The 18,823-nt window shown below is 49.1% G+C and overlaps 1 protein-coding gene across 1 annotated transcript; it reads left to right on the top strand.

Annotated features, from left to right (window-relative positions):
- Positions 1–2,203: 2,203 nt before the first annotated feature.
- Positions 2,204–18,086, top strand: MBD1 (methyl-CpG binding domain protein 1). The gene is given in 18 exon segments (XM_081252329.1): positions 2,204–2,289; positions 3,530–3,663; positions 9,816–9,930; positions 10,026–10,192; positions 10,278–10,360; positions 10,532–10,572; positions 10,931–11,077; positions 11,171–11,299; positions 11,463–11,537; positions 11,668–11,787; positions 11,871–11,939; positions 12,538–12,705; positions 13,080–13,379; positions 13,473–13,610; positions 13,961–14,095; positions 14,180–14,241; positions 17,127–17,157; positions 17,159–18,086. Coding segments are annotated over 17 exon segments (2,166 nt in total). The 5' UTR covers positions 2,204–2,289; positions 3,530–3,553; the 3' UTR covers positions 17,435–18,086.
- The last annotated feature ends 737 nt before the right edge of the window (positions 18,087–18,823 follow it).

Genomic DNA, 18,823 nt, shown 5'->3' with positions numbered 1-18,823 from the left:
TGAATTAGAGAAACAAACACTCTTAGATCCTTTTCTAATGCCAGGGCCTCTTTAGTTTTCCCCTAGTTCCTGCCTGAGTCGGAGTTCTTTTTCTGCACTCAGTCACAGGGCCCAAAGCAGCAGCCATACTACTGCGGCTATAACATGTTCAATTTCCTACCTTAGCTTCTCTTTACCTACTGCTTTGGTTAGAATCTCCAGCAACCCTTATAGCATTTTGGGGGTGTCCCTGTACTCACACACCAGTCTGAAGAATTCCAAAAACTTGGCTAAGTCTACCCACATGGAAGAGGCTGGCCATCCTGGGGTTTCCCCCACTGACAACAGGCTGTCTCCCAACATGGTCCCCTTACCCATGCCTATTTCATTTTTGGTCTCCTGGCTGGCTCGCCAATCCTTTGAAGGCAGGGGTATTGAATAAATCCCCTGAACTGAGAAGAAACTTTGAGACTGAAAAACAAAGCAGGCCACTCCATAAAGTACAATTATGAAGTTTATTGTGGGTAAGTTACATACAGGTAGGATCTGGCAGATTTCAATCCAGAATCATTCACAGCTGCACTATATACCTCCGAATGTGGTACAGGATTATTTAAAGGGGCCAAAGCTAAGGATAGAATCTGACTACTGTTACCAAGCCAGATTCATTTGCCTGTATGCAGCAAGCCAAACGCTGAGATGCCAAGCTTTGTAGTAGAGAAAAGCTTTACTCACAGGCAGCCAAACGAGGAGATGAATCTCAAATCCACCTCCCAAAGATAGGTTTTAGGAATATTTATGGGATAAAGAGGCAGGATGGTCTGAGGCATGGGGAAAGGTGATTGGAAACAAGAAAAGCGAGGTAATCAGTGATCTGTGCAAGTGTAGTCAAGCTTCATGGTTCTTCATAGGACACATGTTCAAAAACTGACAGTGTTAGCATGTTCTGAGGGAGGAGTTTTTGGCCCTCTGACATTAAAAGGTCATCATGCAGGTCCAGTTAGATTGTTGGTAGTCTCAACCGGTCTGAATCGGGCAAGAAGTAGCTCCAAGTTCCTGAAAAACAACTTAAGCAACCATTACTACAGTGACCCATATGTCAGGGGTGTTATATATAAGGAAGCTAGTGGGAGTTTAGTTTAAAATCAACTAAAAGCAAACTAAAAGCAAGTGAGGCAGGTTAAATTTGGTGGGCCTACTCAGGTTAGCCCTCCGTTTCACTACTAAGGGAGCAGCACGTCCATGCCAACGGGAACCAGGGTTTTTTCTCTCCCCAGGGGTCTCATGACTATTATTCCTCACAAATCATTAACCATCTGCGTCAGCAAAAGGCATTCTTCGAATTTTCATATCAGATGAAGGCAAGGGTAAAAGTTGATAACTTCTCTGGTGCCGGTGCATTCCTTCTGAGTAGGCTAAAGCTCTGTCACAGAGAAAGGGGAGGAGGGTAGGACTGTGGGCCTATGATGGAACTGAAAAAATGGAGTCAGTGTGGTTCAGCCACACAGCATCTTTGGCTAACTTAATGTAAAATGTCAGTGCCATTTTGATGTTTGATCCTTTGTCTCAAAGATGTACATAACTGTGCCTTCCATTTCTAATAGATGGAACAGTCCTCAGAGTTTTCCAAAACACTGTCTTTCAGATTATAATCCTCAAAATGGCTAAAATAAAATTTTCTATTTCTTCTTTAGATCGACTACTGATTAATTTTTCCGTGACAGGAGGAACGGTAGAGCACAGGTGCGACCAAGGTAACAGGTGCGAAAGGAGTGTTCTGGCACGACCCCAGCCTTCTCCGCTCCTCCCTCCCAGTTACTCCTTGTGGAGATCGCCAACCAAACGGAGACCAGGACCAACCCCAATCCCCCTCCTCCCCTTAGGTTGGGACTGGAGAGCGCAGGCGAGAACGAGATGGACGGAGGGGCGCGAAGCGAGGTGCGCAGGCGCTGCAAGTCTCCGATGAGGCGCGAGCCTGAGTGGGACGTCGGCGCGCAAGCGCAGCAGGTCCCCTCAAAAGTGGCACGCTCCTCCACCGGACTCAACACGCAGGCGTGGAGTCTTCCCCGCTAAGCGTTCGCGCAGGCGGGGTATTAGCGCGCAGGCGTCCCGCCAGGGGGCAGAGCTCGAGCGTTGGGCTCGAGCGGATATCCGGTTACTGGAGCAACGAACGGCCGCGGCGGCGGCTGCGACGGAGACAGCTACAGCTTCTGAGGAAGCGGCTACGGAGGAGGAAGAAGAGGAGCTGGGCAAGGCGAGAGCGACAGGCGGGACCCCCGCCATGGGTCAGCGGACCTAGAGCGGTGGAAGGTACCGGCCGGGAGCCGAGCTGGTGAGACAGTCGTGGGGGTGGAAATGGAGACCGCTCAGGCGGAGAATGGGGAAGAATTGAGGTTCAGAACGCTGACGGAGAGCAATGAAGGGCCCTCAGGCCGATGAGTGGGAGGAATGGCGGCGTCGGAATATTGAAGGGGAGTAATGGGGGGATTTAGGGGGAGGAAGGGGAGGAATGGGCTCAGAAGACTGACAGGTGGAAGTGTCGGGATCTTGGACGAGGACGGAGAGGAATAGGGGAGGATCCGAACGCTGAGGGCAGATATCGGGGCCTCTCAGGTTAAAGAGAGAGAAATGGGGGTTCAGAACGCTCAAGGGGAGAAATTAGGGGCTCTCAGGCTGATGACGGGGAGAAACGCGTTGGAATGCTGACAGGGAGGCACGGGGGTCTCATATGGAGGACGAAGAAAAATAGGGGGTCAGAGCGCTGACAGTTAGGGATGGCATGGTCCTGGCCCGAGAGGAGAGGAATGGGGTGGGGGAGTTCAAACGCGGAAGGGAGAAATCAGGGTGTCTCAAGCTGATGGGAGGATGAGGACGCTGAAGGGAACTTTTTAGCTGCAGAAGAGCGGAATAGGGAGGTCTGGGGGCTTGGGAAGAAATTGTGGCTTAGAGCACCAACAGAGGGAAAATAAGGTGGGCGAGGCTGTCAGCGATATGGAGGAGCTGGGGGCTCTGTGGCAGAGGACACAGAGGAAGTCGAGGCAATAATACTGAGATAGCAGGATAAGAGGACAGCAGACAGGGAAGGAATGGGAGAGTTAAAAGACTGAAAGAGAGCAATTAGTGACTCCTGGGTCAAGGAAGGGAATGAATGGGAGGTTAGGATACTGAGGGAGAGTTTGGGACCTGGGTCTGAGGACGAGTCGTATGGGGGCCTCTTGCGCTGGGGATGGGAGGACTGAGGTCTCTCAAGCTGAGGCTGGGGGGGAATCGGGGATTAGGACGCTGAGAGTGAGGAATGCATTGAGGATGGGGACCCTTAGGTTGAGGATGGGGCTACCAGGTTAAGAAGCGGGGGGACTGACAAGTTCCTGGGCCCAGGACGGGGAAGAATGGAGTGGGGATGGGGGTTTTCTCTTCCTTATATTGGCCAGTTGCTTGTGGCAGGTCCTAGATCTTAAGCATTAATAGATCCGTGGGTTTGTGTGGCCTGGGGCACAACATGTTCCTCCCTAGAGCCTCAGTTTCTCCCACTGCCCCCTCCATGTTGCAGGCCGCTGCTCCTTCTTGTGGCCCCATGGCTGAGGACTGGCTGGACTGCCCGGCCCTGGGCCCTGGCTGGAAGCGCCGTGAGGTCTTTCGCAAGTCAGGTGCCACCTGTGGACGCTCAGACACCTATTACCAGAGGTACTGGGTGGGTTGTGGACAGAGTCAGGGCTTAGGGCTGAGCCTGGTTAGGCAGGGTGAAATCAGGGGGTGGGGTTAAATTATGCGTATACAGTTGATCCTTATTATTTGCAGATTCCGTATTTGCAAATTTGCTTACTAAAATTTGTACCCCCAAAGTCATACTCACTGTGCTTTCATGGTCATTTGTGGATATGCACAGAGCAGCAAAAAATAAGTCGCCTGATGCATGTGTTCCCAGCCGAGGTTGTATGAGGCTTTCTTATTTTAGCTCTTGTACTGTAAACAAGTATCCTTTTTGAGGTCTATTTAGTGTCTGTTTTTTGCATTTTTGTACTTTTTAATGGTGATTTTGCTGTTTGTAGTTGCTCCCAAGTGTAGTGTTGAAGTGCTGTCCAGTGTTCTAAGTGCAAGAAGTCGGGGATGTGCAATATGCAGAAAATACATATTAAATAAGCTTTGTTCAGGCATGAGTTGCAGTGCTGTTGGCTGTGAGTTCAATGTTAATAAATCAAAAAGGCAGTATATGTAGAAAAAGAAGAGGAAATTTGCCAATTAGTACATGAGGCTGCTCCAGAAAGTGCTAAAGTAACATCTATAGTATCTGATGAAGCTAAGGAAAAGGTGGGAAAGTGGCTAAATTCGCGGAACCATGAGATGATGATTAAAGTGTAGTGGACAGCGTTGTGAGGCTGAAAACAAAGGACATTGACAGTTATGTTACCCAGGGTTATGAAAATGTTAAGCCTGTCTCAGCTAGTGCTGGCTGGCTCACACGTTTCAGAAGGTGATACATCGTGAAAAGTGTTAAATTTGCAAGTGAGGCAGGTTCTGCAGATAAGAGACTGTGGAAGAATTTAAAAAACACCTGATAAGTGTTATAGAGGAAAAGGGTTATGTAGAAGAGTAGGTTTTCAGTGCTGATGAGACTGGCTTGTTTTACATCGACAAAGGAACCTATATAACACAGATGGCTTCCAAAGCTCCTGGCTTTAAATCATTCAAAGACCATGCAGTTAATTATTTGTAAGAGGACTGTATTAAGCAGGGTGTCTTTAAACAGAAACACACATAAAACAAGGTTACATACTGATCAGTTGACAGAATGTGACCAGAGGCTTACAGGAACCTAACCTGTAGTTCCATTAGGAGCAGTGGTTCTGTACTCACTAATTCAGTGTTCAAGGTGACTTTATAGAACAGATTACTGTGAATAATGAGAATTGACTGTAAATACATGAAAATACATTTTTATAAGCAAGTTACATTTAAGGATTTAAGGTCTTTTAGAATATGCTAGTGATATAGTTATTAAATTTTCTGAACATTTTTTGTATGTAAGTTGTTTCCTTGGAGGAATATAGTAAAATTATACTTACATTTATTTATATGTTTATAAATAAACATATGGTGTTTTTAAAATGTTTATATGTTTATTTATATTAGTTGTACGTTTATCCACATATTTACAATTTTTATAAAACTTTCAAAATTTCTGAATATAAGTGCAATGATCAAGAACTGAAAAGGCCAGAGATTTTACCCTAATTAAGGCAAGATAGCAGGTGAATGTGTCGCACTTTTGTGGATGCCTAGTAGGAGATATGAGGCTTCTGGTTCAGAGATGAAAGACCGTTTATTACTCACAGCATTAGCAGTATCCAGTATGTCATCGTTATTGTGCCAGTTCCCCAAATGCCAGTTCCCACAGGGTGACATGAAGAGGGTAATTAATTAGCACCTACACACGCACTGGGTTGTATTGTAGGAAGGGAACCTTGAGCTTAAGGAATCCAGTCTTTTATAATGTTAGGACAGTAAGGATGCCTTCCCTTTGCTCTGGAGGGACACCCTATCTCTTATCTTCCAAGGCTGATGCTGTACACACATCCTTGAAAACATAGTTCATAACAAAGGATAGTCAGTGCTGCTCTTGAAAGACATGTAGAAGTGTGAGAGACCTGTGGAATATTGTCTCCCAACATCAGTTACTTATACTTCGTTTTGTATGTAGTTGCATTTATTTGTTTACATATGTATTTGTATGTATATCTATATGTACACTTATTTGTATGTGTACAGTTGACCCTTGAACAATGTAGGGATTAGGGGTGCCAATCCCCTGTGCAGTCGAAAATCCACATACAACTTTTGATTCCTTAAAAACTTAACTACTGGGGACTTCCCTGGCGGTCCAGTGGTTAAGACTGTGCACTTCCACTGCAGGGGCATGGGTTTGATCCCTGGTGGGGGAAACTAAGATCCTGAGTGCCATGTGGTGCAGCAAAACAAACAAACAAACAAACAAACAAATTAACTAATAGCCTACTGTTGACTGGAAGCCTTACCGATAGCATAAATAGTTAACACGTATTTTGTATGTTGTATATATTATATACTGTATTCTTACAGTAAAATAAGCTAGAGAAGAGATGAAGAAAATCATAAGGGAGTTCCCTGGTGGCCTAGTGGTTAGGATTCTGGGCTTTCACTGCTGTGGCCTGGGTTCAGTCCCTGGTCGGGGAACTGAGATCCTGCAAGCCGTGTGGTGCAGCCAAAATAAAAGAAAATCATAAGGAAGAAAAAGTTCATTTACAGTACTGTACTGTATTTATCAATACCATAAGTTTACATCATCTGTTTACAAGATGAATTGCTTGTCTGTCAGTACCTACATCAATATTGTCTTATATGATACAAAACATTGTAGACATTATACATATTACTAATACCAGACATCAAAAATGAAAAGATAATTGAAAAATTTACGTTTATTTACAGGTATAACAATTCATGCATTGATAACTAAGAAGGAGCAATATGATTGCTTTATGGTAGGGTACTATAATTGATACAATTGCTTCATGGATTGCTTCATGGTAGCCTCACCTGTACACTAATGAATGAATTGTAAACTTTTTATGGCATACAGTATTATAATCATATTCATAATGCAGTATTGGGAACATAGTTACATTTTTAAAAACCACTTACTTGTGATGATAGGCGGTTTCCCTGATTGCCAGAGAGAGAGGCATACCATATGGTAATGTAATTCTTTGAAAGCAAAGTTATAAAACAGTAAGAAAACTAACATGTTAAGTTTATATTAAATATCACTCACCTTATGCCTGTGTAAGTATAGGCAATCCACTTCAAGTCTCACACAGATGAATACTTGGGTGATGAAATGTCTCATACAGTTCTTGCCGTACCGTTGTTAGGTTTTCACACAAAGATACTCACGCACAAACACGACAGGTAAGTATTAACGGTACAGCCCGATGATGATTTACTGTTCGTTAAGTGGAAGTGGAGCATCATAAGGGTCTTCATCTTTGTTGTCTTCACGTTGAGCAGGCTGAGGAGGAAGAGAAGGAGGAGGGGTTTGGTCTTGCTGAGGAGGGTGGCGGAGGTGGCAGGGAAGGCAGGAGGGCCAGGACACTCGGTGTAACTCTGCAGAAGTACATTGTAATTTCTGTCCGACTTTTTTGCTTTTTCACTTTTCCAAAAATGTTTCTACACAGTACCACTCTTTCTTCCACTGTTTGCTTTAGTTTCGGTGTCCATATCATAGAAAGGTCTGTGTTGTGAAATAAGCCAAAGTGTTCTTGAATATCGGAACCCTTCTCCTAGATTGTCTAATGTCAGGTTTTTTCTGGCACTCCTTTTTCTGCATCCTCTTCCTCATCGTCCGGCACTGGTTCGGCAGCATTCATCTCCATCAAGTCGTCTTGTGTTAATTCCTCTGGTGTGGTGTCTGATAGCTCTTGAATCCAAGATCCATGTCTTGAAACCCTTCATCCCCTCCCCCCTTTTTGCCGTATCCATAATCTCTTTCATGATATCCTTGATTGACTTGGTCGTAAATTCTGGGAAGTCATGCACAACATCTGGCCGCAGTTTTCTCCAGCAGCAGTTATTGTTTTGGGCTTGATGACTTTCACAGCCTTTTCTATAACGATGGCATCTTCAGTGGTGTAATCTTTCCAGACTTTCATGATGCTCTGTCTATGAAGGTTCTCTTCCATAGTGTTGACCGTCTTTTCTATAGAGTACTGTGTGTAATGAGCCTTAAAGGTCCTTATGACCCCCTGATCTAGAGACTGAATTAGAGACATTGTGTTTGGGGGCAGGTGGACCACTTCGATGCCTTTGGTGTTGAATTCCTGGGGTTCTGGATGGGCAGGGGCGTGGTCCAATATCAAAAGAACTTTAACGGCTGTCCGTTACTGGCAGGGTACTTCCTGACTTCAGTGACAGAGCATCAATGGAACCAATAATGAAAAGGGTTGTCACTGTCCAGGCCTTCTTGTACAACCAAAGGACTGGCAGCTGGGGTCTGTCTTTTCCCTTCAAGGCTCTAGGGTTAGCAACTTTATAGATAAGGGCAGTCCTGATCATAAACCTGACTGCATTTGCACAAAACAGTAGGGTTAGCCTGTCCCTTCCAGCCTTAAATCGTGTTGCTCACTTCTCTTTCTTACTAATAAATGTCATTTCTGGCTTTTTTTTTTTTTTTTTTTTTTTTTTTTTTGCAGAATAGGGCACTTGGATCTGCATTAAAAACTTGTTCAGGCACGTATCCTTTCTCCTCAGTGATTTTGTTAATGGCGTCTGGGAACTTGTCTGCTGCCCCTTGGTTGGCAGAACCCACTTCTCCTGTTATCTTGACACTTTCAAAGCCAAACCTCTTTCTACAATTATCAAACCATCCTTTGCTGGCATTAGATTCTCCGGCTTTAGAGACTTCACCTTCCTTTTGCCTTAAGCTGTCATTACAATGACTTCATTTTTTCTTGAGTTATATTGGAATTTATAGGTATGGCTTTCTTATAGCAATCCTGCATCCATATAAGAGCTGCATTTTCAGTGCGAGATAAAAAGGTGTTTTGCAAAAAATACAAGGTTTTCGAGCTGCTGGTGTAGCTGCAGCGACGGCTTTGTGAATTTCCTTTTTTTTTTTTACAATAGTCCTTACAACCGGATTCATTAATCTTGAATTGGAGGGCAACCACAGCTGCAGATCTCAGTCAATGGTACATGTCAAGCAATTCAGCTTTCTCTTGTAATGTCATGACTTTTCTCTGCTTCTTGGGAGCACTTCCAGCATCACTAGTTACACTTTGTTATGGGTCCCATGGTGTTATTCAGGGTTTATGGTATTGCGCTAAACGCGATGAAAATGACATGAGAACCACCGCAAGGGGTCACTTTCTACTGTGATGTGCAATTTACTGGAGAAACAGACTGCTCACTCGGAGATGATTAGCCTTCCATGGCATTTTAAGCAGATACTCGCAACACTTGAGCTCACTGCAGTAGCAACAGGAGGTGGCTGTTAGATGATTATAGTAGTACAATATGTACTACAGTTAATTTTATGCAGTTATGGTATAATACTGCATCTTTATGTTTGTTTACATTTCTCTTGACTGCAAATGGTACCACATATGGTCTTTAAGTGTGTGATGAATAAGTTTTGATGTTTAAACTTTTTATAATAGACATATGTATATTTTACGGTGGTAAAAGATAAAATAGACTAGTATCTACATATATTTTATGCATTCATGACACACCTAACTTTTTCTTAATTTTTTCAATATTTCTAGGCTACATGGTTCATTGAGTTTTTTTAAAGTCACAAATCTCCAAAAAATTTTCCAGTATATTTATTGAAAAAAATCTATATATAAGTGGACCTGTACAGTTTAAGCCTGTGTTATTCAAGGGCCAGCTATATTTAAAACATTTGTTTGTGTCTTATATAAGTTTTCTTTATTTGTCTATGTATTTAGTATGTAATGCTAACACAGTTACATTATTTAATGTATCTGTGTTCCTATTTGTGTTTATTTTCACTTACATAGAATACCACTAGTAGCACACATTATAAATACATGCATATCTGTTTACATTTATATTACTTATTACTGTTTGTATACTTGCTGGTATTTATATGCCTTTTATCTTCCTGCTGTTCAGGGTTATTTGGGGTAGTTACTTGGTCGGGGATCATAGGCTGATCCCAGGCTGCCTCCTGTATCCCACCAGCTCTGCAGGCCTATTCACCAGCCCAGTGGGAAGGTTGTGTGGGTGGAGTGGCAGTGGTTCCACCTAGGTACCAACCCGTTCTGGCCCACCCCCAGCCCCACAGGAGACAGGATCCGAAGCAAAGTTGAGCTGACCCGATACCTGGGCCCTGCGTGCGATCTCACTCTCTTCGACTTCAAACAAGGCATCCTGTGCCATCCAGCTCCCAAGGTACTGTACAGTGTGGGATACCCAGGCAGGAGTGGCTGAGCCACCTAACACCCACCCGCTGACTTACATCTTCCTGCCCTTGCTCTTATCTCCAGGCCCATTCCTTGGCCATCCCCAGCAGGAAGCGGAAGAGGCCTTCGAGGCCAGCCAAGGCTCAGAAACGTCAGGTTGGACCTCCGAAGAGTGAAGTCAGGAAGGAGGCCCCAAGGGATGAGACCAAGGCTGATGCTGACACAGTCCCAGCCTCACTTCCTGCACCTGGGTGAGTGTTGGCCTCAAGTGAGCCAGGTCCACGAGGGCTGTGGTTGGGGGTGCACTCGGCCCCATGCCCATGTTTCCCATCCCAGGTGCTGTGAGAACTGTGGAATCAGCTTTTCAGGGGATGGAACCCGACGGCAGCGGCTCAAGACTCTGTGCAAGGACTGCCGAGGTGAGTGGCCCCTGGGGCACTGGGAGGTAGAGCCGGAGCAGGCTTGGCGTCGGGCTAGGACACAGGTGTCTGGCTGGAGATTGAATGGTAGATGTCGGGACGGAAGCAGTCGTGAGGTCAGGTATCTGATGCTCCCTTTACATTTCTCTTCCACTCTCTCCCTCCCTGCAGCACAGAGAATTGCTTTCAACCGGGAGCAGAGGATGTTTAAGGTAAGCACGACCTGCTTCCTCCTCACAAGTGTGCAGTGGGAACAGGATGTGATAGGGGCTGGTGAGGGTCCGAAGGGACAGTGATGGGTCCTCAGGGTGTCAGAGTCATTTTGTAGGGAGCCGACAGTAATGGGAGTTAATCAGTAGACACAGCGACGAGGTTCACAGGGGAGCAGTAGACATCGTTACGGCCTCAATGATGGTGGCTGATCAGTAGTTATCAGACAGTGATGAGACAAATGGGGGACGAGCAGACATGATGATGGGGGCCAGTGTGGGGTCAGCAGACACACGAGGGGCAGTGCTCCTGGAGCCACTCTGCCTGGACCTGAGACCTTGCCCTGCCCATTCCTGGCAGCGTGTGGGCTGCGGGGAGTGTGCGGCCTGCCAGGTAACAGAAGACTGTGGGGCCTGCTCCACCTGCCTTCTTCAGTTGCCCCACGATGTGGCCTCGGGGCTGTTCTGCAAGTGTGAGCGAAGACGGTGCCTCCGGATTGTGGAAAGGGTGAGTCGGGCAGGTGGGGTGGGCCCGAGACTCACCTGCACTCCTGACCCTCAGAGCCCTGGCCCCATGCGTCACACCTCCGGCCCTCCACAGAGCCGAGGGTGTGGAGTGTGCCGGGGCTGTCAGACCCGAGAGGACTGTGGCCGTTGTCGAGTCTGCCTTCGCCCTCCCCGCCCTGGTCTCAGGCGCCAGTGGAGGTGCGTCCAGCGGCGTTGCCTGCGGGTGAGTCAGGCTGGAGGGGCCGGCGCTGGTGGGCCGCGGCAGAGCTCACTGTACTGTTACAGCTGCCGCTGCTTCCTCCCCACCTGGCCTTGCGCACCTCATGTCTTCTTTTCTCCCCCGTCCCGTGCTCACCTCCTCGGCCCCGCCTGCCTCTGTCTGCCAGCACCTTGCACACCGCCTCCGCCGCCACCATCAGCGATGTCAACGACGCCCTCCCCTAGCTGTGGCTCCCCCTGCTGTGAGTGCCCCGGCCCACCCTCTGCCTGCCTGTCCCACATGCATGCTTTCTGCACACCTCGGGGGAGGCAGGTGGTCCTGTGTCTGCCTGGTGCCACCAAGCCTAAACTGTCCTTCTGGCTTTCTCTCAGGGTAAACACGGCCGCCGCAGGGGAGGCTGCGACTCCAAGGTGGCTCCTCGGCGGCGCCCCCCCCGAACCCAGCCACTGCCTGCACTTCCGCCCTCGCAGCCTCCAGAGTCTCCAGAGCTGGTGAGGCCCTGGTGGGCAGGGGGAAGGCACAACTGTAACCTCACCCACTACCTGCCCTGACCCCACCCCATTTGCCTCTGCAGCACCCCAGAGCCCTGGCCCCCTCGCCACCTGCTGAATTCATCTATTACTGTGTAGACGAGGACGAGCTAGTGAGTGGCCTCGCCCTACCTGGACAAGCCTAGACTCTCCCAGGGCACTTGGTTAACCACAAAGAAGCAGATGCTGCCATGGGCCTAATAAGGGAATAGTAAGGCACAGTGATGGGTGCTAGTGTGGGATGAGCAGACAGTGGGGTAGGCACTACTACGGGACCAACAGGTGCATTGACAGTACCTAATGTCGGATGAACCAGCACTCTAGTGGGACGAATAGAGGAAAAGCTGGCACGGTGACTGAAGTTCACGCAGGATGAGCAGACGTTGCAGGTGCAGTGATGGGAGCTAAAAGGGTGTCAGCAAAATCCTGCTGGAGACGGGGGTCAAAGACATTGTCTTGGTAGCTACTGGGGGACTAGCAGATAGAACGATGGATACTGTGCTGGAGCAGCCACAGTCCTCGTGGTATCAAGGGCCATCCGGTGCAGTGATACTGCCTGGTGCTCGACTAGCAGACACTGAGGTGTGACTAGTGGGGAGTCAGGCTAAGACCAGTGCCCAGCCAGTTCCCTCCAGTGGGGCTAGTGGAGGAGTAACAGGAGCAGCACTGTACCTGTCCTAGTGACAGCATCCCCACCCCTCTGCTCCCCAGCAGCCTTACACGAACCGTCGGCAGAACCGCAAGTGTGGGGCCTGTGCGGCCTGCCTGCGGCGCATGGACTGTGGCCACTGCGACTTCTGCTGTGATAAGCCCAAATTCGGGGGCAGCAACCAGAAGCGCCAGAAGTGTCGTTGGCGCCAGTGCCTGCAGTTTGCTATGGTGGGTGCAGCAGGATGGGTCGGGGGGGTGGGATGAACAGTGCCAGGCCCCCTGGTGCCTGAGAGGGATGGGCCGGCCTGGTAGGTGGGTGGGGCCCGGCCAGATGGGTCTTGCAGCTTCGGAGCGGTGGGTGGGGCAAGGGGTTCGGCCAGCAATTAGCAGACCTTGTGCTAGGATAAATGAGGAATCTGGGTGGCGCTGGCATTGCCAACAGGAGACTAGCAGGCTCGGTGTCAAGGGGCTCATACCTGAGGAGACTCTGTGCTGGGATTAACGGGGGCGGGGGAAGCGGAGTCACAGGCACATTGATCGGGGCAGGGTAGTGTGGTTGGCCATTGTACCCAGCGGCCATAACACCCCATCTCTCCTCACAGAAGCGGCTGCTGCCAAGTGTCTGGGCAGGGTCCGAGGATGGCGCCGGGCCACCCGCACCTTACCCGCGTCGAAAGAGGCCTGGCTGTGCTCGAAGGCCCCGTCTGGGTCAGACCCCGAAGCCTCCCTTGGCCACGCCCATGGCCCAGCCAGCCCGTGCCCAGACTCCAGTGAAGCAGGAAGCAGGCAGTGGCTTTGTGCTGCCCCCGCCTGGCACCGACCTCGTGTTCTTACGGGAGGGTGCAAGCAGTCCCGTGCAGGTGCCTGGCCCGGCTCCAGCCTCCACAGCAGCTCTGTTACAGGTGAGGGTCCCACCTTATCCTGCCCTTCCCGACCCCACCCAGCCTCATGTGGGGAAGCTGGGACCAAGTCTGCTGCCATCCTCCTTCACGCAGGAGGCCCAGTGCCCTGGCCTGAGTTGGGTCGTGGCCTTACCCCAGGTGAAGCAAGAGAAGGCGGATGCCCAGGAAGACTGGACACCGGGCACAGCCATCCTGACTTCTCCTGTATTGCTGCCTGGCTGCCCCAGCAAGGTGGGGGTCAGTGATGGGTGGTCTGTGAGCAGAGTGATGGTGAGCCATGATGGTGGTTCTTTGAGCAAAGTAATAGTGTGCTGATGACAGCCTCTCACAGAATCATCCCGCCTGTCCGACAGATGCCCCACCCTCCCCAGGCACCTAGTTTTGCCTGCTTTGCTACCCAGCTAACAGAAGAATGGAAATCTGTGAGGAATGGGAAAGGTCTGTAGGCAGAGACATGGTTTTTCTGTGCTCAAGTGTGACAGAAGTGGGATTGTCAGCGCAGTGACAGGTTGGCTGATAGAGACGCTTTCCTCAGGCCAGCCCTACCCTTCTGACCACTGCCCGTTTTCCACCTCCCCCAGGCAGTAGACCCAGGCCTGCCACCTGTGAAGCAAGAGCCACCTGACCCTGAGGAGGACAAGGAGGAGGAGAACAAGGATGACCCCACCTCTGACTTGGCCCCAGAGGAGGAGGCAGGAGGGGCTGGCACGCCCGTGGTCAGTGCTGGGGTACACCTCACTCTTCCTGACCCTGCTTCAGCCCCACCAGCCATGTTGACCCTGATGTTAATTCTTCCCCAGATCACGGAGATTTTCAGCCTGGGTGGAACCCGTCTCCGGGACACAGCAGTCTGGTTGCCAAGGTGTGCCCTCCACAGGGAGGGGTGGGGATGGGATGGGGTGGGGTGCCGGTCAGATGTGGGCCCTGAGTTTTGAAAGTACACTCAGCGTTTTGGCATGGTGTAGTGGGAGGTAAAGGCCCCACACCACTGCTCTGGTCACAGTCAGCGACGGGGTATGTATAGGACCTTAGAGATTTCTCCTGAGGTCCAGGTCAGGGCTGTTCTTGAGAAGGGTTACGGGAGGTGATGGGGGGAGAGGATTTGGTGACCCGTGATGAGATGTGAAGAAAAGAAAAGGAAAGCCTTGCCCCTATATCCCTAAGAAAATCCACAGAGGTCAGGCTTAATATATAAATTCTTATTCAGAGAATCATCATTCGGGGTCTTGAAGGCCTGTGGAGTCTCCAAAAGATGAATGGGTGGGCTGGGCAGTGGTGGGTGGGCAGGAGATCTGGGTTCTAAGATGGCTTTGTGATCTGGGTCCACATACAACTGGAGTATCCTCTGTGGAAGGGGTTAGGCTGTGTTTCTTCGGCCTTTCCAGAGCCCGTTGAGGTCATTTACTGTTTCAGCTGCTGCACAGGACTGTCCCTGCAGGCGTGGCAGTGGAAGGCAGGATAGGTGCCTGTAAGGACCGGGACGGTGGGGGGAGGACAGGGGGATGCTGCCTCCTGCAGAACTGCTGACAGCCCTGAACAGAGCCCCAGACACAGGCAACATAAACCTGTTGGCCTCAACTCCTGGATTCCTTTGTTCCTGCAAACTAGTGTCTGCAGGCCAGAGACTCCTCCCCCTGCACCTGGGCAAGTACTGAGGTACTGATTGCGGCCCTTCTGGGTACACTGCAGTGTGGCAGATACATCGGTGAATCAATGACCCTGGAAGGCTTATCCTTCAGGAGACACAGGATTTCTGCCTTCAGGGAGCTTATAATCCAACTGGGGAGACTTATTTCCCCTATGCGTGAAGTCATTACATATTACCAGAAAAGGTAGTGATGTGCTTGGTGTGCTACATTGTCTGTAATGGAAGATTTTAGAAGAGAGAAAGGAAAATTAAGGGGAAATGGAAGAGTAGGGAATGGTTTGTGATGCTCCATTTTGCACATAGGGAACCTCATTCAACATACAGACCTGCTCCCTCTTCTCTAGGTCCAAGGACCTTAAAAAACCTGGAGCTAGAAAGCAGTAGACTGGAGGCTTCTGCAGACTGTAGGACTCAAGGTGATATTTACAGACCGACTTTATGAGAGACAACACTGATCTGCTCAGAGGCTGGACCATAGATGGATTGCTAGGGCTTGTGTGGGAGTCAGTAGGAACTGGGAAAACCTACCACCAAACCAGAGGAGCAGGCCTGTTCAGTACTTTGAGCTTATAGAGGAAGTAAACAGAAAAGGAAGGAAAAGAGTAGGAGGTTGGTGCGTCTGCTCCAACCAGTGCAAATCCCAAGAGCCTGAGTGTGATAAGAAGTGTGGATATTAAGGATGGGGGAGTTGGGATGGGAGAGCGGATGTAATTAAAGCCACCTTCAGCCTAAACAAGCCATCATCATAAATAATTTTAAATACATTTGGATGAGACCTGGCCGTGTCTCTAAACAACAGTACTGTGAATAAATGAGGAAAGGAACTGCTATTTGGTGAGTTCCTCCCATGGACCTAGTTTAGTCCTCAGAAACATCTTTCTAGAAAGGCATTGGTTTTGCCCATTTTTGCAGACAGGAAAACTGAGATGCAGAGAAACTACATAACTTGTCCAGTGTCGAACAGCTAATATTGATAGAGCCTAGAATCAGACCCAGGTTGTAAAAGCCTTGTCCTAAGTTAAGCCACTAAACTGTAAACTATAACCTGTATCCAATAGTGTGTAATAACGTTATATTAACGGAAGTTTCCAGTGACCTTGAAAACAAGGTGGATTACTCTAAGCTTTGTAACAAACCCCTTAACACTGCTGCCCTTAGGGTGGCTTAGGGAGCACCAAGGCATTGTGGATTGTGCCACCTTATCAGAGCACCCGTGCCTCCTGAGACTCAGGTGCTGCATAGGATCCCTCAAACCCAAAAGGGCATCTTTCCGCATTGGCGCTGCTTGTTACTGTCACTCCACGTCCTCAGCCAAAGCGATCTTCAGAGGTAAAGCTCCTGGCCTGGCTCATCGTTCCTCACAACTCGAATCCCCTGTCCCTTGGTGACTTTTGTGCTTGGTTTCTGCTCTCAGCCCCTATCTACTAGGAGTCTGAGTTTCACCTGCTTCAAGTCCTGCCTAAGGGCCAGTCTTGGCTCAGCCCGGCCTCACTTTCCAATTTTGCATAAAGTGCCAAGAAGATTAGCCCTTGATTCATTACTTAGTTAGCTTTACAGTGCCAGGACAGAGTGCATGCCTCCCTCCTTAAATTTTGTAGCCTATGTGCTTCGCTTGCCTTACTCTAATCCCAGCCCTGCAGCTTTAGATAATTCAGATGTAGATTAAATTTACCTCTAGTTTAACTCGTTATATAGCCCTCTGCCACCCTCCTGTGCTCCTTCCGTTGCCTCACCCTGCCTACATCAGCCAGAGGCAAGACTGGATAATTTTATTGATACTGTTTTGCTCCCCGCCCAGGATCCAACCACTCAACCCTAGTATTCTAGTGGTATTTTGACAGTGATGTCCTAAGTGAAATTTATTTGAATAGCATTCTGATTCATGAGATAAGAATCTGGTTATTGTGTGTATGAGGATACAGTCAGAAAAGCAACACCACTTAATATAAAGATTTTATGTGTATATGTACATATAAATATGTATATTATGTTAAAAGATTTATTGCAGGGATTTGACCGTAGGCAGTTGTGGGAGCTGGTTGAACAGTCTCTGTAAGGCTGTTGTTTTTACATCTAATGCTGGAGCTTGAAGTCTGCAGGGCAGGCAATCGGGAAGGGAAGATGGATGTAAAGAGTGGGAGACCGAGGAGACACTGGCGCCCACGAGCACGAGCTGGAAACCACGCGGATGGCCCGGAACCCATGTCAGCCTCTCACCACCTGCAACTTCGATGATGTGGGTTTCCTGCAGAAGAAGCTGGTGCCCTTCATCACAGAGTTAAATATGCATCTGGGCCAGGAATTAGAGAAGCCGAAGGAAGATCCTGGGGAAGGTGGAGCAGCTGCAGGCCTGGCTGCAGGCCTGACTGCTGCTCCATACCAACGAGGTGAGCCAGCAGATAAATGACATGCGTGAACTGCAACAGTGCCTGGTGCCCCTGCACCAACCTTCCGAGTGCGCGGCTGCTTCACTTCTGCCCTCCAGATATCACGCAAAATGTCTCTTGTGGCCCATCCTAACCGGAAGCGTACGGGGAAGGGAGTACTGGGAAACGTAGCCTAGTCAAGGTGACACGTTACAAAGCCACCCTGCCAGGAATCAGCTCCCAAGGGTCTCACTACTCACCTGAGGATAAAGGATAACTTGATAAAGCTGCGTTGCTGAAAATGCAAAGCTGAAGACCATGGATTTCATGGTGACCCCAGCAAGTACAGAAATTCTGTCAAGCCCACCCAGAAAAAACTTGCTGGTCTCGGCTATTTTTGTGTCATTCAAGTATTGAGAACCTGGCCCATGGTAGGCACTGTATTTAATACTGGGATTCAGGAATGAAAAAGATATAGTCCATGCAGTTTTATTAAATACATCAATATGTATTTACAAATGGTGAATGGATTTCCAACTTTATCATGGAATTTAATGGTGAAAACGCAGAATTCAGGAAACTGTTGGGAGGACAGCCCTTGCGTGAACCTTGTTGGGGCACAATAGGCATTGGAAATAATATAAATAGTTTCTATCTCTATGCTGTTCTATTTTAAAATTATTTTTAAATGATTTTTATTGTCCGGTTTACTGATTTATACACTTCGTGTTTCTTTTGGAGAGTCTTGATGGTGCTTAAGTGTTGATTGACTGCCTCTGAGAAAGTGGTATAGTGGGTGGCAAGAGCAAGGTCAGGTTCTGTCCGTGGACCTTGGGTGAATCACTTCTCTTAGGCCTCCCAGGAGGTTGAGACTTGGTTGAAAGCCTCGTCTCACCGGGCTTGGCGCCTGGCCCGGCCCCTCCACCCACTGAATAGGCCCTCCAGGGGGCTCCGGCGCCCGGACCGCGGTCCTCCCACCAGGGCTCGGGAGACGCTGCCCCTCACCCGCCTGCCTGGGCGGCCCTGGGGCGTGGGCGTGGCCTCCGCTGGGTCCAGGCTTCTGTTCCCAAGCCGAGCCAGCACGGTGGGAAGCGGAATCCCCTCTTCACAAAGTGGCTCAACAGGTAAAACCGAAGTGGAATTAAATTACGGGACACGCCCAGGGTGAGGGCGCGGCAAGACGAGCTCAGGACCAACGCTGGGATGTTCAGGGCAGCCGGGTATTGCCAAGGGTCCGCTTCCCCTGTCTGTCGCTGAAAACTCCAGGCTGTAGACCTAGGAGGTTACCGACGGGCGCCCAAGGATCTCAGTGGCTTTTACCAAACCCCGCTCCTAGGCCGAGGGCGTTTTCGTCGCCTCTCTTGCCCAAGGGTGTGGTGTCAGGGTGCTTCCACCCAGACCAGCCGGCGGGCCAGGCACCCTTGGGAATC

This window comes from Mesoplodon bidens, assembly GCF_964165515.1.
Source record: "Mesoplodon bidens genome assembly, chromosome: 13".
Lineage (NCBI taxonomy): Eukaryota > Metazoa > Chordata > Mammalia > Artiodactyla > Ziphiidae > Mesoplodon > Mesoplodon bidens.
This window is presented reverse-complemented; position numbering and strand designations above follow the sequence as displayed.